Here is a 24,110-nt window from a genome sequence, read left to right as displayed (position 1 = left end):
TGAAGATGCAGTGGCTGGCACACAAAGCTGTCTTTTCACAAGCAAGAATGTTGTGACAACCGGTTCCTTTAGACAGAAGTTGGAGTCAATGTGGACTGAGGAAATAAATGCTGTTGTCGTGCTTTACTGTACAATCCACATCACTGATGTCATGCATGCAGTGGTGTGAAAACTCAAATAAATGTATCGGTGTGTCCTCTGTGTATAACCGAGAGGAGAAATATTTCAACCAGCATAAGAAATCCACCAATATCTTCTGTAACACTCCTACGCACAGAGTTTTATGAATACAGTACATTCAGTGCAGTCATATCTAAAATCTTACTGATACTGGAGAGAATCAAAAAAACACATGGCGCAAAGCACTGGCCCATTCTGGTCACATTAAGGTGCCGAGTTCAGAGGAAAGTCTATTTGGGGCCTCATCCATCTTGTGATTACAGACCTAGGCTCCAGCATGCACCAGTAGAACCTAATAATTCTCTCCATTCTGCCTCTGTTTTATTATGTCCTCTGTCTCTCACCAGCTGTCATAATATTCATAATCGATGCTTAATGTTCAGATCATATGTTCTTGTCTGTGGTGTCCTTTATGTGTTCATGTGCACGAGGAAAGTCAGAGATATTGTTTATTGTGTGGTGAGTGTTTTTCATTGTCCTCTCTGGGGAGTGACATCAAAAGACTATGTTCCTATTGTGCTGTTGAGGTGTGGAGTTGATGTTGACTTCTTCATGACTAATTGTGTTGCCAAAGTAACAACTTAGGCAACTTAGGCTGCAACACATGAAATGCTCACAATAAAAGTAAAAAAACAACCTGAATATCCTCAGTTTCTTTTCAATTGAACTATTATGTCGTCTTGACATTTGAATTACTTTAACCACCTTCACAGTTGATGGTGCCTATTTTATTCCTGAACAAGTGATATAACCATGTAAAGCCCAATTTACAGACAACTGTGGGGGGAAGTAGTTACTTCCGCCAATAGGCAAGCTGCAGTGTGCATGCAACCTGTCCAGATTCATTCAAATTAGTTAAACTATGACCCCAACAGAACATTTGTTCCAGATTCAATGAAATCCCCTCAACAACCGCCTTGACCTGGGCTCGTATTCATAAGAATGAGACAGATGTGAGGTCACAGTAGTACTTGACCACCAGAGTCTAATCAGTTCATGCTTGAGTCCAAATCTAGCTGTATGCATAGAACACGTAACGGCAGGGACCACGCAGTACCTCATTTACATTGATGCCATGTTTCTTCATGTAATCCCTGTCATTGACCTGTCCTCCTTCAGCAAACTCCATGGTCAGGATCCTCTTTGTGGACAGATCCCAGTGGATCATGGGAATCTGTGGAGAAAAAAGGACAGTGAGGAAGAAACCAAAATGTAGTTTTTGTCTACAATTTTTTTTCCCCTTATTTACAAATGGGAATATTAGAGATCCACCAATTGCAATTTTCTTGTCTGATTTCCTATCTTTTTTAAAAACGATCATTGGCAGCATATACAAACATGTTTATAATACAACACAACTTTATAATACTTCAATTTCAATCAATTTCAATCAATTTTTAAATAAGTCAAAATAACATTCCCACTTTCATTTAAACAAATTCCAAGTACAAGTGCTCCAGTCTATTAGATGAATGATGAAGTGTTTGTTTTTCTATGAGTAGACATCTGCAATAGAAAGAAATTAGGAGAAATACAAAAGGAATACAATTGATTCATGGATTCAACATTTGGATAAATTCTGCTGCTGTCCATGTTGAATAGATCTTTTTATATACAAATTAATTTATGTATAACAAGGCCATCATTAACAATTTCTAAATGACAATGATTCATCATGAGAACATAGACATTTTGCTTAAATTTGGTTTTGTTGATGCATTGGAAAGCATTTGCACAAATTATCTTTGATTTCAAGTTTAATGGCTCTATCATACAGTATATAATTTTGAAAACGCAGACTAAAAAGAAGCAAATGATAGAAAAGGAGACCAAAAGAAGTTCTATCTCTCTGGGGTTGAACATCAAAGAAAGAAAGAGAGCAAGTATAATTCAAATTCACCAGAGCTAATAAAAGTTCTCAAACAGACATATTAAGAAAAAGGACACCAGGAAATTAAATGATAATGGACATGAAGTCCAACTGTGTCTAGTAAAGGAAATATGATTTGCGGCGTTCTACTAACCCTCCTCTGATAGACTTCAGGAAGAGACGACAGGCAGTACAGAGGAAACTGTCATAAACACTGGAAAAGTCTGACCTCTATTAACTATGCGGCATACAATTTTAAATTGTGGGCCTTAAATTGAAAGGACTGTGTCAGATTATTTGCAGCTGTTTACTAGTATGTGGGAACATGAGAGCAACATTAGCAAAAAAGACATCCCATTGCTGTTATTGACAAAGGAATGTAAAAAAAAAAAGGTCTCATTAATATGTGTACCTTGAGAAAGGGGAAGTGAGCCAGCATGTTGGCTACCCTCTCAGCATTGCGTCCTTCATTAAGGAAATCCAACTCCAGTGGCATGTTCTTCTTGGACTCTTCCACCAACCACATGAAGGCAAAGTCAGGGAAGAGCCAATGGACTGCCCTCATCAACACCTTTAAATAAAATAAAAAAATAGATACAACAAGCATGTACAGCTGTGACATCCTGTCAGTCTGACATTTTATGCTCATATAATGCCAGACACAAAAGAAATTAGACAGTAACACAATTTAATCATTTTGATTCAACAAAAAGAAAAGCCAATACAGTGCTGGAAAAATGTCCAATGGACAGATGAGACAAAGACCAATGTGCATCAGAATAATAGAAAGAGAAGAATTTTGAATTTTGAAAAGCAACTGCCGACAAAAACAGCAGCATTGATTCTTGAGAGGCTAAAATCTGTTTATATTCAATCAGATTCTAAAAATATGAACAGTGCTACACAGTGTAGATGAACAAACACTAAAAACATGCTACTTAGTAATGTACCTTTGTTTCACTGTATTCAACAGAAACATACTTACCTCCATCGTCATTATATCTTTGGAGCTTTGTCTCTGGACTTTGGGGTGCTGGACCTTGACAGCCACTGTCCGCCCATCATGCAACACTGCCTTGTGGACTTGGGCTAAAGAGGCTGCACCCTGAGGATTTTCCTCAAAGGAGACAAATAACTCTGACAACTGCAAAAGAGAAGAAAAGGGGGAGAGAGCAGAGCGATCAAGAGTCTGGACATGGAAGTGGGTCGGTAGTGTTGTCATCAATCTGAACATCTCTAACTACATATTATTATTGTATAAGGTACAACTACTGAAATACACTAAACACTGTACTACGGCAGAGCATACATTTGTGGCATGTTAATACCAACTGATTGATGATCGGCCAACAATGTGTGACCAAAAACAGAAATGTGATGCGGCTTACACTTTAAAAATATGATTTTGTTTTTTTTTAATGACATTACCATTAATTCTCAACCAGGAGCTTTTAATTAACCACAACTACAGTGAAACAGGCCTTTGTGTTAACACCAGACCACTAATTCCAGTATCCATTTTTTATGACAATACACGTTAGAACAGATTATTTTCATTTATTTCCTCCGCTACTAATCTAACGTTTAGTGCTTGAATAGTATATATAATATAATAACATTAATAATAATAATATTAAATTCAAATTTATTATTTTGTTGACAAGAAAGAATCCAGGGTTCCAAGGGTAAAGATGTACACTGTAAGGACTACTTTCAGGTATGTGAAGACTATGTAATGGGGTGGGCCTGACCTGTAACCTGTGTGAAAAAGTATTCATCCCCTTTGTTACTACATCCAAGTGCATTAATCAGTGTGGGAAGGGTTACAAAGCTCTGTCCACAATTGCAGACATTGTCTATCAATAGATAAGACCTGGAACATTAGTCAACCTTCCCAGAAGTGGTGAACTTTCCCAAATTAGTTGAAGAGCATCATGAAAACTCATCCAGGTAGTCAAAAAGGTCCAAGGAAAACATCCAATATACCTATACCTACCTACCATATCCATAGTCCTATCTAACTTCAATAAAGATCAGCACCCAATAGAAGCTAGGAAGAACTGCTAACCTAAAATAACATTAAAGGTCATGTGAGGATGTGGAGATGCTTTGCTTCATCAGGACCATGGCAACTTGCCATATCCTGAGGGAATTCTGGAGGAAAACAAGGGGCCATCAGTCTGTGTGTTAAAGCTCAAGCACAACTGCGTTGTTGATCCCAAACATGAGAGTAAGTGGACTTCTGACGGACTCAAAAAGAGGAGCAATTAGTAAGGGGTTGAAAACTGAATGTTTTTCACAGCACTGTTTCATACAAAAAAAATCAAAAGACATTTACTAGTGATTCAACATAACATTTATTTAGAAAACAAACATTGATCTTATATCAGTGGACCTAAAACTCAGCTTGCATTTCTTCACATTTCTTCAAAGAGGAACAAAATGCCAATATGGAGAAACATTTTACTTGTTCAGCAAGTGCGGCACCACTTCTTTCAGCATTTTGCAGATGTAAGAGGCAGTGGTACCTCATAGCAACAAGGTCTTGTGTTTGAATCTGCATTTTCTCCCTATTCATTTGAATTTCCCCTTTGTGTTGCAGCTTCCAATATCAAGGAATTAATGTAGAAAACCTTTTAAACAAGTTGATTTGTGTTGCCAGGAGGAGAATTAGTTTGTCATAAAGGAAAAGGTAGGATCCAAACAGTCAGCAATAGCCAAAATAGCTTATTTGGTAGATGAAGACTTTTTGCAGTGTGACCTCTCTGTTGAATACAATCTTGTTAGGCAGCAGTATGATTGTCGTAATCCAATTTTGATGACAGAGGATGAATTTAAGACAGATTGAAAGATCATTAAGCTGAGAAAGGCAGAAACTCATAATGGGATCTAAGGAGCTGACAGAGTGTCAGGTTCACTGGAGGTCTGTGTTGATGCATCATTAAACACATGCTAAACACCAAAGGCATAAAGAACATTTCTTACTATACCAGAACACAAGTTAAATGGTAAGCCTGATATACTTTCTATACAATACTTGCTACTACTTTTGCCAGAAATAGTCACTTTCAGCATCAGATATGTGTTAATGTGCTGCTGAAAATAGTTCCCAACATTTCCTCGTTTAAAATTAATTCTGACTATTGACCGAGTGTCGCAGAACATTACTTAACCTTAAAATAAAATACAAAAAAAGTTAGTTTTATTCTTTATAAATAGCTTGCATTCATTCAGATTGCTTAAGCTTAATGATTTATAATGTGCAGTTAAGAAACACCCTTCTTATCATCAGATGGATCACCTCATACAGAGCATTGATATCTAAAATAGACCTAAAGTAAACAACAAAAGTGAGTAAACTGGTCTATTACAGCAGACTTTCTCAGTCACACTGACTGACTTTCCCATAATCCTCCACGTACAAGAAGGCATGCCGTTTCAAGGGAAATAAAAGGCAATCGATTCCCTTTTATCTCCAAATGCACCTGGTTCCGATTTTATCAAGCTATTCATTGGACTACTATCTATTCTTATGGGCCCATACATATGGCTTAGTCCTTAGTCTACCTGTCAGTATGCACAGTATCATGCTCAGTCATGCAGTGTGGTAGCAATATTGGACATGAAGAACTTGCACAAAAACTACGGTAAGGTTAGTGTTAGTAATAATAATAATAATAAGTTATAATAATTACACATCTTTTAACTGACACCATTCTTATGGCTCTGTTCTACTTGTGTTTTCTATTTTTTTAAGGGTGGAATTTTCTAGGTTATATGCAAAATAACCGCCAAAAACAATAAGGCAGAAAACGTAGGTTTATCTTATTAAAGCTTTAATATCCCAGGTTCAGGTCTGTGTCTTTGACTGAGGGTCACACACACTTGCACAGGGCAGACAGGAGAATGAAGACTGTAAATCAGATGCATTCAAGGAGAATCATTCTTGCAGGACTGTGCAAAGGTCTGAGCACTTTTATTTGAGTTTTAGAACATAACCACTGTGAAACAACCAGATTTAAACATTTTATTTCAGATTTTTTCTTTGTTCTCTCTCTCTCCATTCACTGTTTTGCTCACTTGATTACCGCTCTCTTGTTGCGCCACAGAGGAGGGGTCAATGGTGCGTTCGCTGACAGCAAATCATAATCAGTAACTTCTACCTCTTGTGACAAGCTCATTCTCCCTGTTCAAGTAAAGAAGAGACGCATAAATTTGAAGCGAGTAAGAGGGAAATTAGGGCACGACATTAAAAGGAACAGCTCTGATCCCTTTTTTCCCCAATAAGGAGTTCAAACTAACTGGATTGCTTGTTAACGCAACATCATTACCATCCAGCTAAATCTGCATTAACAGTGATAATTCAGCCACATGCTGGCAAATTCAATCATAATGTAAGATTGTGTGAATTTGATGATAAACCACTAAATATTGATACTGGTTTCTTAGTTGATACTACTAATATTTAGTAATGTTGCTTTATGTTTAGTCTGGGCTTGGTGATATTGGTGGACCAGTATCACCTAGACACTGAAACACCAATTTCCTCAAATCCTTGGTGTCATTTTTAATAACCTTTACTGACCCTTCAGTTATTTTTGCTCCTAACCACTGCTGCAACTTACAGTGGCAAGAATGTCATGGTTTTCTGAATTAATTTGTCATAAAATGTGATCTGATCTTCATATACGTTAAGAGTATTAAAAAATACAGTGTGCCTAAAATAAAATAAAAAAATCTGATCTTTCATGTTTCTACTGAGAACAACCATAAAAACCTCATAGTGCTAGTGGAAAAAATATGTGAACCCTTAAAATTGATAACTGTTTCAAGTCGGTTTAGAGCATCTGTATTGGGTTGAGATTTTGGGCTCTGACTTGGCAACTCCAAGAGGTGGATTTTGTTTTTCAGAACCCAATGTTTTTCTTAGTAAGCAGCAGTTTCATTCGTGGTGTCCTGCCATAGACACCCTGATTGTTCAATGTTTATGTACTGTAGACTCATGAACACAGATGTTAGCCAGTTTAAATCTTTGGCTGTCACTTAGGGTTGTTTCTTTACCTCATTAATGAGTATTTGTTGTGCTCTTGGGGTCATTTTGACTGACTGCTCCCTTCTTGGTAGAGTAGCAGTTCTAGAGAGAAGTAAAGATTGTTTGCCTAACTTTAGACTGGTGGATTTCTAAAGTCTTTGACATGTAATCCTTTCCAGCTTTTTGTAAATCAACAATTCTTGATAATAGATCCTCTGAAAACTGCTTTTGGCGAGAAATGGGTCACATAAGTGTATTCTTCATAGGCAGAGCAAACTCAAAACGTTTGAATGGTTTTTGTCAGTCCAAGTAGGTCTAGCCCACACTTTCAAACTAATTTTCTTAACATATGCTAATGCCTGACTCCAATTAGCTTTTTTGCTTTTTCACATATTTTTTTCCACTTACACTGTGAGGTTTTTATGGTTGTTTCTTAATAAAGACCTGAAAGATCTGAATTTTTTTTGTGTTATTACTAGGCACATTATACACTGCCTTTCCAAAACACAATGTCTTGACTTGCTTCTCATTTCTTAAACAGCCATGTTGAATGGCACATCCTGTCATCGTGGAAAAGATGTTAATCTGTTTTAGAAGGGTCAAAATAGTAGAATGCATCAAGCAAAGAAAACATCTAAGGAGATTGCTGAAACTAATAAAACTGCGTTAAGAACTGTCCAATGGAAGAAGATCATGTGGTCTGAGGACTCCAGATTTACACTGTTCCAGAATGAGGGAAAAAGTACAACTTTTTTTTTGGCAGTCTGTTTGTTAATACTCTTGACTTAGATAAAGATCAGATCACACTTATAACAATAATTTTGTTCTTGTACAATACCCTCACTTACTGTATTATGAAATGTCACAATTTGGTATCTCACTAGTTCAGGCATTTCCTTGCCATGCAGATCCATATTGCATTAGGCATAACCTAAGCCAAAGCCAAGAAAAGAGTTCACAGGTCCTTATCTAACCTTTTTCATTTAGTTACTGTGGCCCTAATTGGAAATTGCAAGTAAAATCATTTTTGTTGCATCAATCACATGTGTACTCACTTTGTTTCATTGACTTATTGTTACTTCGGGGCTACCTTTTAATGACTATTATTATAAGATGGAATAATTTTGAGTCATTTAATATATAGTGATTATTGCATGCCGGCATATTCAATTTTGTTAAAACTCGATATGCTTATATCATGCTGACTACCAGAAACATTATAACTTCAGCCTTCAATAAGCATCAGACTATGTTTCTTATTTGAAAGGACAGTGTATATATGTAATAAAAAGGTGGCTTAATATCCTCTTGCTGAAGTGCTGGTGTTGGAAAAAAATACAGCTGCCGTCTTCTAACACAGGAGTGTTCAAGGAAACACTGCCTCCTAGTATGTTTTACTAATCTAGTCAGGTCTATAAGTATTTGTAACAGTGATACAATTTTTATAATTATGGCTTTGTGCGCCACCATAATAAATTTGGACTGAAACACTTAAGACAAGCTTGAAATATAGACTGTGAGCTTTAATTTATTTATTTGGTCCAACCACAGAGCCAAAATAATGAAAACGGTGTACTGTTTGAATAATAAAGGGCCTACTGTACATATTGTGTGTATAATACTAATACTAATTGTTGAAGTAGCTATACCAATCAAAATCAAATCTGCTGAATTCTTACAAGTATCCGCAAAAGGCAGACGGAGGAGAGGAATATTTTTGTTCAACTGAACAAATGATAGAAATGATTAATAATTTTTGGCCAACATATTACAAAAACATATGTTGGAGATGTATTTTGTGCTGTTGTGGATTTGTAAAACTGGACTCCAACGAAAGATGAATGGACACTAAGAGGATTTGGACATTCAAATTGTTTGTCTTCGCTATGAAGCTATTAGTGAAAACTAAGAGATCCACCTCCTGTGTGCTGTGTGTACAGTTTTCTAACTCTAACCCCCACAGTATGTCTCCTTCCTAAAAGTGCTAAATCTCTTATGTTCAATTCAACAGCAATTAAGACCACGTCGCCTGCAGACCACCAGCCACTCACACTCACCTACACAGATGTCTGTAATGTTTTGACCTGGATCAAAGCAGGCAAGGTTGCTGGCCCTGGCGGCATCCCTAGACACATGTTGGCCAGTTTGCTGAGGTTTTCACCTCAGAAGCATAACTTAACCCATCATCTAAGCAGTTGTGCCTACATCGTTCAAATCCACCTCCATTGTGCCAGTGCCAAAACACTTTACCAGGAAGTATCTGAATGACTACCGCCCTGTAGCACTAACACCTATTGTTATGAAGTGCTTTGTGGGACTGGTCCCGGCACACCTGTAGGACAGCCTCCCACCCACACTGGACCCCTAACAATTTATATTCTGCAGCAAGAGGAGCACAGCGGACACAGTCTCCACACTGCACTCTGTGCTCACACATCTGTATATTATTTTTTCCATAGCACTTCAACATGTACAGTATAACACATTCATAGTACTTCCATCTGTATATTATGTCTATAGTATTTCCACATGTACATTTTGTCCATAATAGTGCACTTCTTGTAGATAGTGTAAATGCTGTACGTTCTGCACTTCACTGCTTAAACAAAACAAAAACTCATTGCCAAATTTTTGTTAACAAAAACAAAAAACACTGCGGCCAAGACAGACCCTTGGTGGTGTTCATGCAGTAAAGATGGACCATTGGGAGATCCAGTTACTGATCATAAGGACCATGTGCTGCTTTAAACATCATCAACATGTTGACTGTGTACAGTAAGCACATATATCATGACCCGAATAAGCAAAAACAGGCTTGTGGCTAGATGCACCTACTGTAACAATGTTGTTCCACTTTTGATGTACAGTTGTTCATCACAGAGTACATTTAGCACTTTGTGGTAAACGTACTCCACTTTAAGCAGTGGTAGTCCCTCATTAGCTTTTATTCATCTCTGTAGGCACACAGAACACACACATATTAATTAGTGTGTGGGTTTGAAGGTTAAAGAGTCTTCCCATGGGACCTGGAGTCATTAGAAAGACTTATTGTGTGCTTTGGAACCTCCACACCAGCCTGAGGCTGTCTTGCCTCATGGATACAAATATGTTAAGTGAACAAGAAAAGGCAATATGCCTAAAAAATAACACTTCCTCTCCTTAGGCTCACACATTGTGCCTTTAGTCACCCTTTTGTGTATGATGTTGGACTTAGCACCAGTGATGCACTGTGCTGGGGCAAAATGGGGTTGAACCTGGCGCATTATCAACCACTAATGCACTACTCCTAGAAGAGATGCCAAGGGACGCAGTGAGGTTGTTAAACTGTAGGCACGTTAAAACAATCTTGACTTGTTTGATTTGTTTTACCAGTTTAGGTAATGTAGAACGAAGATTGAAACCTAAATTACCTACAAAGACAAGAGTCAATAAAAGCCACCCAAAACTGGAAGAGCAATCACCACCAGCATTGTAGGAAGACACCACACTGTGGATTCAGTCCTGCTTTTATTGGCGAGTCAAACAACTTTCCCTGTCAGGCAAGGGAGACACAGGCCACCCATCAAAGAAATCCAGATTTCCAATTTGCAGCATGCAGGGCCTGTTTCTGGTTTTAGCAATATTAGGTGAAAGGTGGATCTGGATTATTTTTAAACTTTGTGCACTGGAATTCAAAGACTAAAAGCTCTATTTTCTCAGTTTGTATCTTTGGAGCTACAATGTCTTTAAATGTTCACTGTAGATCCACTAGCATCTCTGGGAATTCTCATCAACAATCAAATGCAAATCTAACCTCTATAATATCGGAAAGCTTTTTATTCAGTATTTTCCATTTCTGCCAAATTAGAATTTTTCACAACTAACACATCATATGACGACCGTATCTTTTCTCAAAGGTATGGTTTTTATATCATGATATAAGGCTATAGCCTGCTGGTTTTGCTCTTCTTCATCTACAACAGTATAACAGCACACTTAGTTTGTGTTAGTTTTGGCTGGGAAAAAAACTGGACATTTCCTTTCATATTCATACTTCAAACTTCACCGTGGGGAGAATTCCCTTGCTGTTTGTATCTAGTGAAACATAAAAAGAGGCTAATTTAAACATGATGTTGGCCCATGTAGAGGCTAAACATGTGCTCTGTAGAAAATGCCATTGGATGATGAATTATGCAAGCAGCACGGGACCCTGTGTGGGAACAGCTGAGTTATTTATTATGCAAATATGCTAAATGGAATCAGATTGTCTAGACCCAACAAGCATCCAATGGGATCTGACATGCAAAGAGTGCTTCCATGGGTTAAGGAAACGTGTAATTTCTCAGATGGCCCTGTAACTGTAACAGCAGTGAGAATTTAGACAATCCAAATGAACTATGATCCTAATTTAACAGTTTGTTAAAAAAATTGGTTGTTATTAGATAACATAAAAAAAGGTTGGCACTGAGGGTCAGACCTCATTGCACATTTACAGTTCTACTTATGTTTAGGCCTGTAGATTCTGGTTCTAGCACTCTTCTACCACCCAGTTATACTGCTTAAGTTAATCTCATATCTCCATGCAGTATTTGTAGTTCTGGTCATGTCTAGGACTCTAGAATCTGGTTCTAACACTCTCCTACCACCCAGTCACTGCTTATGTTAATCTCAGCTGTAGAGTTAATAAACATGGTAATGTATTCGTGTGGACCCCACTCCCAGAGGGGCGACCCGCAGTGACATACGCTACCTGAAATGAGTTATGGCACAAATAAAATGGCCCTTCAGGCCTCACAGTTGGATGGCGACACATTGGTGTCAGCGTGGCAAGGTGGCCATTTTGCCTGCTGGCAGCTGGCCACAGCCCCAGCTGGATGAAAACATAATGACTACAGCACAGAAGACAAGAAATGATAGAGACTGCAGAAGAGGAAATCGCATTTCCAACTCTAACACTTCTGTTCAAATGCCTTAATGTAAAATTCAACGCCTTTAGCTTTAAGTTTATATAGAAGAAAATACCTATCAGTCATCATTATATTATGATTAGACCTTAATTTTTAGTATTGCAATGAATGGTTTAATGACATAATCTGATTTAACAGTTGATCCATTGGATCCTTCCTGTTATGTAACTAACCGTCAATGATAAAAACAGGTCAAATATACCCACAAGCAACAATATGTTAGCTGGCTAGCTTACAAGATTAATATCATCAAAGGGAGCAAAACACTTTAGGGAAGAACCGATTTCCATTCAATTCTTGGCTGTGGCACAGCAGCATATCAGTTATTTCTAAATGAATAGTCATACTGGAGGACAGCTGGTTTCTTCTCTTACTAATAATGTTTAACTAATGTTTCTTATAGTTATAACTAGTTTACTAAAATTGTGCAAACAAATATGAGTAAAAGACAAAATAAAATAAAAAAACACGCCCCCAAAATGTAAATAAAACATTTAAGCTGCATAAAGTGTAACACTATTAGTGTAAAGGTAGTGGAAAAGTGATGTATGTGATGTTTTATATATTGGCTCATTGTGACAACCCTACTTTGGTTAGGAGAATCTACTGTTACTTCTCCATGTCTACAGATCTCTCTGCACTTGTGTCATCCTAGCTAAGAAAGACTCCAAGTACCCGGGCACTCGTGTTTTTTTTGTTTTTTTTTATTCAGCCTGGAAACAGATTCTGTTTTGTAAAATGACATATTGCACATGCTGGTCTTTTAGCAGTTTCACTGTAGAGGGGAAATGACAGCCAGCACAAAGACAAGCCTTTCCAAACCTACGCACAGTAGGAATGCATGTCACCACAAATGGTGCTGAGCAGCACAGCACCAAACACTACTCTCTACTTGCTACTAGTGTCTGAGAAAATCGAGCAGAGATGAGAATGCAAGTGCATGTTTAAAAAAAAAATAAAAAAATAAAAGGAACACGTAGTAAAACGGAAATGATACAGATGCTCTTCCTGCGAGTGACACTGATGAAGCTCCCTGGCACCTCTCATCAGTATCACTTCTTCTCCTGCCACTCCAAAAAGGAGGAGGGCTGATTCATTCTGCTTTCCTCTTTGTTGACAATGGAGCTATATTATCGTCTTTTCAAGGCTAATGATGTCCCACAGAGACACAGGAAGAAGCCGAACTGAATGCACAACTTAATAATAAAATAAAAAAAAATAAAAAAAATGAATGAGACAGGAAAAAAAAAGGAGTAAATCTGAATTACAGTGAAGCAATCTATTATACATTCCACTGGTTTTTAATGTCCTAAAGGAGACAAAATTATTTGCTTTCCAAGCATTACTCTTTTTCTAGGAAATGTTAGACATGAACACAAGTTTTTTTTTCAACCCTTAAAATAATTACGGCAAACACCCTAAAACACAGGAACAGGAAGAAACTGGAAGTAGTAAGAGCTTGGAGTTGTCTCCCCCCGTCTCCTTTTTTTGGATGATCCCTTTTTGATTACACTGTGCATTCAACGGTTTCTGGCCTCAGTCATAAACAAATCAAATTCCACAATTTCATGTATTGGAAAGTTCTGTGCATCTTAAGGTCACTGAATATTGATTGAATTATATCACTAAGTTGGGCTATTTCATATCGTATTGACCTATGTATGGTCATTGTTCCTCTCCATGATAAAAAAATTGTCATATCACAATTTAGGTAACTCTACAAATTATGATATTAACTTTGGGGATGTGTGTTTTTTGTAGTACCTGTTTGTGTATGTCTCAGTGAAAGCTGTTGTTTTTTTTCTCTGTAAGTATTAAAAACTGCCCTATATGGTCTTTAGAATCAGAGGCTGCTATAAGAGAGAATAGCTGAGTAGCCTGTTATTGTATAGTCATTACAATGAATGATACCACAGATTTAAAATGATAATGACATGATGCAGCCAGTAACAATGACAGCATCTCAACAGTATCACTTAATATTTATATTTTACAATTGCTATTCTGCACTGTAAATAAAATATTACTATACAGTCATTGAGAAGGTGGCTTTGAGTGGCATGAGCAGGTATTAATTATATATCAACTGTAAAATTATTTTGGAAGTAGAGTGAAAGTTAATCGGTTAACAAATATTTGAATTACAAATTAATTTGGAATTCAAATATCATATACTGTACATACTGACTGAATTAAAATCTATACAGTATCTAAAAGTAAAAAATATTCTCTACTAAAATCTCAGTGATTGTCGTCCCATTTATGTATTTAAATATTAGTCATGGAGCGCTTTGCTTTGGGGAGATCCTCTTAGCAATAGTTCTTGCAGCCTGAACCTCTCCCTCATTATTTCTGGCACAGTACAGCTGCACTGAGCACACATCACTGACAGCACCAGAAAGTTACATATTCGTCTTCTCCTACACCACACTTATTTAAGACGCCATCTTCCAGCTTTTGATTAACTCAACCCACCTGATCCAGGTAATCACCACTGGTTAGGGCACATGTAGCTGAAAAACACGGAGGGCAGTGGGTGCTGGGGACTGAGTTTGGGAACCTCTAGATGGTCAACTTGTCAACTTGACTTCCAACCCCCACCTCGTAAACACACTGGATTTGGGCTTATTTTACTTAATTTAAAGATTTATGGATTGGCCCAGGCTGGTCTGTGTGATGTCAGGGACATGTTCAATGTTCCTGGATTTTCTTATGCAATGTACTAAACTGGGTATATGAAAGCCATTTCTTTAGCACACATGCACACAAACACATGACACTGGGGAATGTGCGGTAGAAAGAGAAGACCAACGTACTGTATCTGAGAATAACAGAACAATTGCCTTGCCTCTAGCAGCCTCTAAAAGGCTGTCATAACAAGTTGGAAAGCAAACTCCGCACTCTGTACTGACAGCAGCATTAACAGCTACATCAGGAATATGGCTTGGTTATGAAATGAAATGAGGAAAGAAATTGTCACACATATCCACTTATGCTTTATTTGCTGCTTTTTTTTTCTGCTCCCTGCAAAGCACACATACAGGGAAGAGCATGTGCTCTTACAATACTGATAGAGGCATCAAAAGTGAGCCTGCTAAAAACAGACTTTAAACCAAACAAACTGTAAAACCTTAATAAATAAAAAAGGTCATTTTTAGAAAAATGTGAAGATTTTTATGTATTGTCTTGACTATGCATGAAACACTTGTGAGTGGTTGGACATTTTCTTGGATTGTTTAATGGATTCTTTTTATGCTAGTAAAAAGCAGTTTGTTTGTTTTTTTGCATGTGTGTAAAGTAATGTGTATTTTAACAAACTTGGTATCAATAAATATCAAATGTAAAAAGACTCAGATCGGAATTAGGGACAAAAAACAGGACACTCCTAATAATGCCTTCAATTAATTATAAGTAAAGAATACAGTAGTAGTAAAGACTAGAATCCATTTGTGCTCATCTGACCAACCTCCAGAAGTATGTAGACATCAACCAGGTGAGCGGCATGTGAGAACGTAAAAGTCAGACAGCCCAGAGATTACCTGGACTTTATCCTTTTTAATCCCCTATACAAAGTCCACTTAATGTCAGAATGTGATCTCCACTGTGCCATGATATGCCTCCCACAACCTCTATACAGGCTCCCCCGTCCCTTGCTGAAATCAAGCAGAGTTTCTCCTCATGTGAGAACATGTGTGAATTGGACAATGTCCCGTTGTGCTCTACATGTTTCAAAGCACAACTCTGAACAATGTTTGGACCTGATTCTGCTAACACTGTCTGGGGTTTATATGTGAAAACATCTTATGTCTGAGGCCCAGTCTAATTTTTCATTACACCACTTTTCAGATCTTTGCACTGGCTTCCTGTAGCTGCCCACATCAGGTTCAAAGCCCTGACCTTGCCTACAAAGTGGTCAACTCAACAGCAGCTCCCTACCTGAAATTCCTCATCTGGGTCTACAATCCCTCCAACCCGCAGTGCTCTGCCAGCAAATGACATCTCGCGGTACCCTGACCTTACCTAAAAAGATCACAGGCTAAACCTTTCAGCTCAGTGGTTTCACAAGAGTGGAACGACCTACCCACCTGTGTATACTCAGCTGCTTCCCTCTCAATTTTCAAAAACCTGATGAAAACTCTATCACAACTTTTTCTGCACTTAAATATTTTAAAAAAGAAAAAAACAATTTTGCTGTTACACCTCATGAAGTGGAAACAGATCTCCCTAGAGCACTTTTCTTTTAAGTTTCTCCTTGGCTTAGATATTTTGCTTGCCTTTATACCTCACTTGTAAGTAGCTTTGGAAAAAAGGGTCTGCCAATTGACGTAATTGTAAATGTAAATGCAGTCTTGCCTCCTTGCCGAGGTCTTCTCTGATGACCTGGCGGATCTCCTCCATGCTGCTCTGAGGAGCTCGGCTGTGGAGAACCTTCAACGTGGATGTGTACTCCTCAGGCAGCAGGTAGTCCAAAGCACCAAGGTGCTGGCCTAACTTGATGAAAGTACCCCGGTTGGCACAGCATAAATCTCGAAGACGCTCTGCTGACCGACGATGCACCTATAGACACAAAAAAATAGGAAACAAAGAATAAAAAGTCTCAAAGACTGCTAATGTGAAGATTATTAACGGGTTTTTCTCCTGGAAGAAATGAGTGCACATACCAAATGTTTTATGGCTTTCTGAGATACCTGACATACAGTATTGACATTCAAACTGTCATGCAAGGGTTCATTGTCCTTGGACCCTGAATATACTCAGGAAGTTCCATTTCAGTCATTTTACTGAGAGAGGCCTTTTTATGGAAAATGGTTGTGTTCCAATGACACTCCATTTCACAATTTTTGAGAATACTCACAGCTTTACAAATGACCTGAAACTAGGGCAATGGTTCACCTTTCAACAAGACAATGATGTAAAGCATAGAGTCAAGCAAATACTGGTCCCTGGAGCCCCGAAAATAAAAAACTATGTAGAACATAGTGTGCAGCATAGTAAAATGTGTGTGGACAGACGCTCTCAAAAACAACCAGTTTTAAGGTGGTGCTTCCACCTCCCCTGACACAAACCATGAATGACGTTTGAAAAGAAAAATTTAATTTCGAGCATGAATTTCAAATGGATCAAAACCAGAAAGAAAAGGGAGTGCACAACATACTTTGTGTCTACATGCACCAGAAAGTCATATATGTGTACAAAAATAACATATATAAAAACTGTTTTTAGTGGAATAAAAAGATTTAGATTTATTAAGGGCCCTGAAAGGTGTCTGTGGCGTTTTTGTGCATGTGTGATGGTGGGCAAGTCCCGTCTGTCCTATTTGAACCAGCTGGAAGTGATAATGCTTACAGAGAGATCCTCTCCTGAGACCAGTGCAAATAAAAAGCCGTGAAATTAGCTCCCCTTAACCTCTGTCACCTCACTACACACATCATGAATACAACCCAGCATGCACACACACACATACACACACACACATACCAAGGCATGTTCCCACAGGACCATTTGACATGAGTGTCATCTGGGCAATGATGACAAAGCAATGACAGAAACAAGCCGACCAAGATTCCCAGATGAGCCTTTACTGCTTAAAGATGCATTGGGAACCATTTTTATTAAATCCATCAATACACTAAAATAGCCGGCCAATGAAGTCTGACAATATGGAGTACTAATACTACAATTGTTTTTTTTCTTTTGCTAAAACACACTAAAATTTACATGCAACTATTTATGCTTTATTTATATTATATAATATATTTTTGAGTTTAACCTTGTTTTCCTACCCAGTTTCATACTATCATACTACTTAAAAAAAACTACTTTAAAAAAAGCTGAAATAATAAAACAAAGTCAAGACAAATATTTACAGGATGACTAAAATAATAAGTTATCTACTATAATATAAAGTATTACTAATAATTTGGTGATAATTTTTCCAATGTTCGTATAACAAAGTAAGACCTAAGAAAAATGTCAGGACCACAGCAAAGGAAACAATTCTGACTCTGAGAAATAGATGCAAGCCATTTGATTGTTTTGCATGTTGGCTTGTCCATTATTTGACCTAAAAGTGCCCTGCTTTACCAGAGCACTTTAATAGGTTTGATGTCAGGAGTCGTTGTGTTTCAGGTTGTTATCTTGCTGCATGATCTACTTTCTCTTGAGCTGCAATACACAGATAGAAACCTTAACACTTTTATGTAGAATCTGCTTGTACTACTCATAATTTATAGTTCCATCAATATTGGTATGCTGCCTGTCCAGATGCAGCAACACAGGCTCAAATAATAATACTACCACCACCATGCTTCACAGCTGGTATAAGATTTTCATGCTGGAATGCAGTGTTTGGTCATCGCCTTGTGATTTATCCACATTGCCTTGAGCAAAGTGTAGATGGGCAGCAGTGTTCTTTTTGGAGAGTTGTGGCTTTCTCCTTGCAACTCTGCCATGCACACCACTGTTGTTCAATATGTTGTGCCCGTTAAATCGTGGCTTTAGCTTTTATACACTACCTGGGGCCTGTGACCTTTCTGACTGTTACACGTCTGCTCTTGGTTTTTGTTGGTAGTCCACCCCTGGGGAGGGTCCAACTTATTTTCATTGTTTCTTATATTATATTTTTAGATTGTCTCAGGAGATAGAAATAATCGTAATTCCACTGAGGGAATCTGTGATGTAGGTGTATGAATAACAATAAAAGCAAACTTCTAAGGTCTTCGGAAATCCCTTTGTTTGAGCCATTACAAACTTCTACTAACCTGTGTTGTCAAGAGCAGACTTCGATAGTGAAGACCCAGATTTGTCTTCTTTAAAAAAAGGCAGTGCATCCCAGACTCATGCCAATTAATTAAAAAGCATGATTCAGATTTTCCTCTTAATTCAACAGTCTCACTTTTACATTAAAGATTGAATAATTGTCTTAAATAAATTAACAGCAGCCTTTTTAGTCTCATTTGGCTTCTCATTGTCTACTTTAAGGACATGTGAAAATCAAGCAACACATTTATCATATGTACACAATGACATGTGAATTTTATATACAACTTTACATTTGCCCAACTGCTGTAACACAGCATTTTGTTGGCAAAAAATATACTTACTACAACATACTACAAAAGCAATATAGATGATGGCAAAATAAGATACAACATCTGTGTTGTCATGTGTTTTGGCTTTTGATCTGGTAATTTAATTCAGTTTAAGTCTTTTATGCCTTTATGTTATTTTATGTTATGTTTATTTGTAATCATCTGATCAAATCAGTTATTTTAATTGAAGACAAGAGCCTCTGCCTTCACACAGCCTAATCACCTGAAGTCATGTTTGAGGTATTTCTGTCAGACTATGTTTTAAAGTAGATTTTCCGGAGCTGATCAGAATGAAAATCTGGCATCAGTTTGCCTACGGCTTGTAGCCTAATCATCAGATTCATCATCCCTCCTCTCTCTCCTCTCCTCCAGTAATCAGTATGCTTTGTCCGATGGAGGCGGGCTCACAGCTTGAAGATGACATCACCATGGCAATGCTGCTTGCTCACAGCCTAAGGGAAAAGCTGCTCTGGGATAGGCTGACGCTGGCCACCACCCACTATCTCCACACATGCGACATCCAATCAAATGGACCGTTAGCAAATTAGACGCATGAGTTAATTTGTGATACAACACGGAGACACAGAAGCTCAGTGCAGAATGCCTCTGGGTATCTCTAGACTTATCCTCTTCACACAAGTTGGCAAGAACAGTAAATAAAAGGCTGGAAGCTGGTGTGTAATGGATGTGAGAGTGTCAAAAAAACAAGTGAGGGAAGGCTGAGAGGAGTAGTGGAAAAGAAAAAAATGATAGAGGCATGAAGAAAGAAAAAGAAGGAGCCGTGAAGTGTGGTTTTTATAGTGATAATAACTGGATCAACTTTACACCTGCAGCTGTGAGAGACCCAAAGTGAAGACCCAGATTTCTCTTCTTTAAATAAGGCAGGGCCCCCCACACTTACACCTGATTGTCATCTCATGGACTGGAACACCTGACTAACTGGGAAATCACACTGAAAGTGAGATGTGCACTACACAAAAAGCACCACTACTGAGGAGACATGCCATTCAATCCACACAGACTTCAGCGTCCTTTCTGCATCTCTATAATCTGAACAGAGACTGTGTACCTATCTGTCAGCAGGACAAATGGACAGTGGCTGGACAACATCTTCCTCAGGCTGAGTGACAGCAGAAATTTACTCAGCAAAGATAGTTTCCCTATTGGCTAAAAGTCAAAGACTTTGGCCTTTCCAATACAGAAGGTGGGAAACGTGAATCCAGAAAGTTTAAAGTGACACAGGGAGTCGAATCAATCATTAGAGATACCAGTAAAAATTTTTGTAACTGTCTGTAGAAATCATGCTTCATTAAAAATGCCGGGGGGGAGGACACAAGTGTAAAACAGACTTCAAGTGATAAAAAATAATGTGGGGGTTCCAGGCATAACGTCTATCTTGAAGTCATTTAATAAAGGGAAATTGATCTGCCCCGTGAAATGTGCAAGAGAGACATGTCTCAAAATGCTTTCTATATGAATTACCCTTAATTTCTCCTTCAAATTAATTGATAATCCTAGAGGTTCGTTTACTTTTGCTGCATACAAATATTTAAGATTGGATCATTTTCCACAATTAATTAATATGTGTAATGTTTTATTCTAATGTGTTTAACTGGATTCTCTCAGTTTTTAGGACTTTTTTGAAGAAAATAATTAATAATCTACTTTGGAATAAGGCTGTAACATAAAATGTGGAAAATGTTAAGTGCTGTGAATACTTTTGGGATGCACAGTATATATAATATTATATATTATATAATATATTTGTGGTTAACACCTGTAAATCTCAAAATTATTACTTGAATGTATGTTTTTCCAGTCTTTATGTGTTGGACACCAGTCAAACATGTAAAACCTTATTTTAAATACAACAGCCTTCACCATGTTTGCTCCTGTTGTCAATCACATAGTTTTTCTTGTGGATCGCACACAAATGCCAACAAACTAAAGTTTAGAAATGTAGTACTTGTTTTATAGAATCTTAGTAAATCAGGCCCTAAGAGTTTACTTGGACAACATTTTGCTCCCACATTCATATTATTCAGAGGTTGAACTTATCAGGCACCAGGTAAAATAGATAAACACTAGAGCCGCTCAGTGCACTTCGTCCTTGTTGTTGCTTTGATGAAACACAGAACAATGGCAAATTTAATAATTTTATTGTAAATCAGCTTCTTATACCACACTGAAGTCAATGAGACAGAGGGCACAGACCATGTTTTCATGCATTAAGACAATTTCCACTGGCTACTGACATTCTTACAATGTGGTAAAATACATATGCTTATTACTTTCTTACAAATGTAATTTAAATATTTGGGCCATACATGCAGCTACACCTTTTCAACAACACTATATCCTCAACATTTAAAATAATTAATCATATTTATCATAATACTGCACACTCAACAACACAGTTATTTACATTTTCTCTAAGGGAATGTTTTCTGAGTGTGAGCCTGGAAAGAGTATGCTGTTTGTTTGTTCCAACACTTTTGTATTATAAGAATAATTAACTGTGCAGCCTCTAGAGGATGCTTATAGGGCTCTAATGTTTTAGGCTTCTTATCTATTTCAGTGGCGAGTGTGAGCATATACAGTACTGTATAATCAGACTGAAACATTCAAGTCTTCTATCACCAAGGTTAAAATAAGAGTGAACTTGTAATTTGGAAACAATCTGGCACATTATCAGTTGCTTCAAACAAACAAAAAAATCCTACTTAGTATTAAAACAATGCTATAATTTTAAGGTTTCTTGTTCTTTTGGATTCTTTGTAACTCTGTCTCTCCTTGCATATGTAATTAAAGCACTGGCCCCAGGGCCAATTCCCTGTAGTGTAGGTCAGCGGACAGCCTTCCAATGCCATTAAGCACAGATGGCAAATTGTTTTCTAGGAGTCACTCCTCCCCTCCTTTTGTGCTGTCCGATTGTGTGCAAGTGCTGGGAGAAGCAAGGCCATGAAGCCAGCAGGTTACACACAATGGCTAAATCAATTCCACACTGATCCTCTCCAGACCGACAGGGTCAATGAGCAAAACCAAACCGCTACAAAACAAATACTACTACAGTGTAAATGTATTTGTTTTGGGGGTTATTTGTTTGATATTACTACGATACACCTATAATGAGTCTACATCATCAGGCTGTGCAATAATTGATAATACTTCTCAGCATTATATATCAGAAAATACAGAAAATAACCAAAAACAGTGATGGTAGAGTTAACCAATAAATGAATGAAATATTCTACATCAATTACATAAACTATATCAATTCAATCTGGATGGATTCACAGTGTATGATAACATCTATATTTGTGTTATCCTTTTTTTTAGATTCTTCTATCTCCAAACTGCCAAACTCCCTAACTTGGTACTAGAGTTTTCTATCTGCAAAGAACCAATCAGTGTTTGCAATGTTTACAGGAGAACCAATCAGATTTCAGCTCTTTACTGTGTCACTTAACTGCTCTGTAAGTGAGGAACATAGACTATAAAGAGCAGAAATATTCCCTTAGTGTAAATGACTCTGGTACAGATGCAAACAAAGCTGAATCTTTTTGTTTCTGAATCATTTTACTCACAGTGTTGATATTGTCAGATAATTGTTTTTTTTATTTCATATAAATTCATACATAAATAATTCTGTTTTATTGTGTAGCAAAAAGAAATAATTCTGTTTTATTGTGTAGCAAAAAGTCTCATGTCTACGTGTTGTATGGACAGAGTCAGGGTCCTGTACTGGCAGCCCAGCTGCAGTAAGTGATTTCTGCTTCCACATCAAGGCTAAATGACTAGAATTAGTGGACTATGAACAAGGCCTATTTATTATTGGGATGCTCATGATTAGCTTGTTACTCAGATCACTGAGGCTCATCTAGCTGCCTGTCACAGGGGAGAGGGGTGACGCGTGTGTGAATGTGTGCAGATTTAAGTCGGCATAATCAATAGGCCTCGTTTATAAGTAGTACAGCAGCGAAGCCTGAGGAGTTAGCAAAGCTATACAAAAGAAATCTTCCAAAGTTTAATACAGGTACAGTTATACACAATGTATAGTATTTAGATCTACTGAGAATCAGCTTGAGCACCTCTGTTGCGCCACGTATTAAAAAAAAACACCATTTATTTTAACACGGCTCAACAGCAATCGAATAAGGTAAGAAAAATACAAGCTATTTGTTATTTCTTACAGCCCAGTGTAAGCCCTCACAGGGCTCCTGTGATGATGTTGTATTCTGTCAGTGATATGAGAGAAATAGCAAAAATATGGCACACAATGTCAAATGTGAGAAGAAAAAAAAATGAAAAGGATGAAACAGGAAGGTGGTGGTAAGGGGGGCAGGGGTAATTTTTCACTAGGAGCCACAGTTAATTTCATGCTCTGCATTTTTTTGCCATGCTTCAGTAATTGTGCCTCAGTGCCACTTTCCACCATGAGCTAGTGGTTACTCTCCACCATGACTCAATGGATCAGCAGAGCTACTGTTTACACACAGCACACATACACCAACCAGCAACAGTAAAATTTACTATTTAAAATATTTTGCTATTGATTTAAGAATAAAGACGTTGGTACATTTGTTATAAATACTGTATATTAAACACAGTGAAACAGTAAATCTCTGATTTAATCTTCAATATGCCCTCTCTCCACCACATTAGGTTTGCATTATTAATCCCCACATTTGGTTGGAGGTTTGGCCTCCCCTCCATCACCAGCCAATAGGAACACAGCCTAATAAGTAATGATTTTTATTCTTATGTTGCATAATCTAGTCACCACAGATGTAGAGCAAAGGCGCATTCAGATTTTTTGTGGAAACTGCATTTCAAGTTCTATGCAAGTTTAAATTCATTTAACTATGACCTGCACTGCCCTGACCTTTGTGGAAAAAGCTAATGGCACAGCCATTAATTATTGATTAATAGTTGGCAAACAAACCCAGCTACCAAAGCTGTTATAAAACAAAGTTTGAATCTCTGAAAGA

The 24,110-nt window shown here is 37.6% G+C and overlaps 1 protein-coding gene across 5 annotated transcripts in view; it reads right to left on the bottom strand.

The window, feature by feature from the left end:
• The window catches only part of adck1 (aarF domain containing kinase 1), a 57,087-nt gene that overhangs the window by 19,309 nt on the left and 13,668 nt on the right, over window positions 1–24,110 (bottom strand). For all 5 annotated transcript variants that reach the window (XM_026354877.1, XM_026354876.1, XM_026354873.1 and 2 more), the window contains exons 4-7: window positions 16,382–16,585; window positions 3,036–3,194; window positions 2,463–2,621; window positions 1,238–1,354 (exon numbers count right to left, since the gene is read on the bottom strand). In XM_026354877.1, coding sequence (XP_026210662.1) covers window positions 1,238–1,354; window positions 2,463–2,621; window positions 3,036–3,194; window positions 16,382–16,585 — 639 coding nt within the window. The remainder of the gene's footprint in view (window positions 1–1,237; window positions 1,355–2,462; window positions 2,622–3,035; window positions 3,195–16,381; window positions 16,586–24,110) is intronic.

The sequence above is a fragment of the Anabas testudineus genome, chromosome 12 (genome assembly GCF_900324465.2).
Source record: "Anabas testudineus chromosome 12, fAnaTes1.2, whole genome shotgun sequence".
NCBI lineage: Eukaryota > Metazoa > Chordata > Actinopteri > Anabantiformes > Anabantidae > Anabas > Anabas testudineus.
Note: the sequence above shows the minus strand (reverse complement) of the source record. Positions and strands in the feature narration are given on the sequence as shown.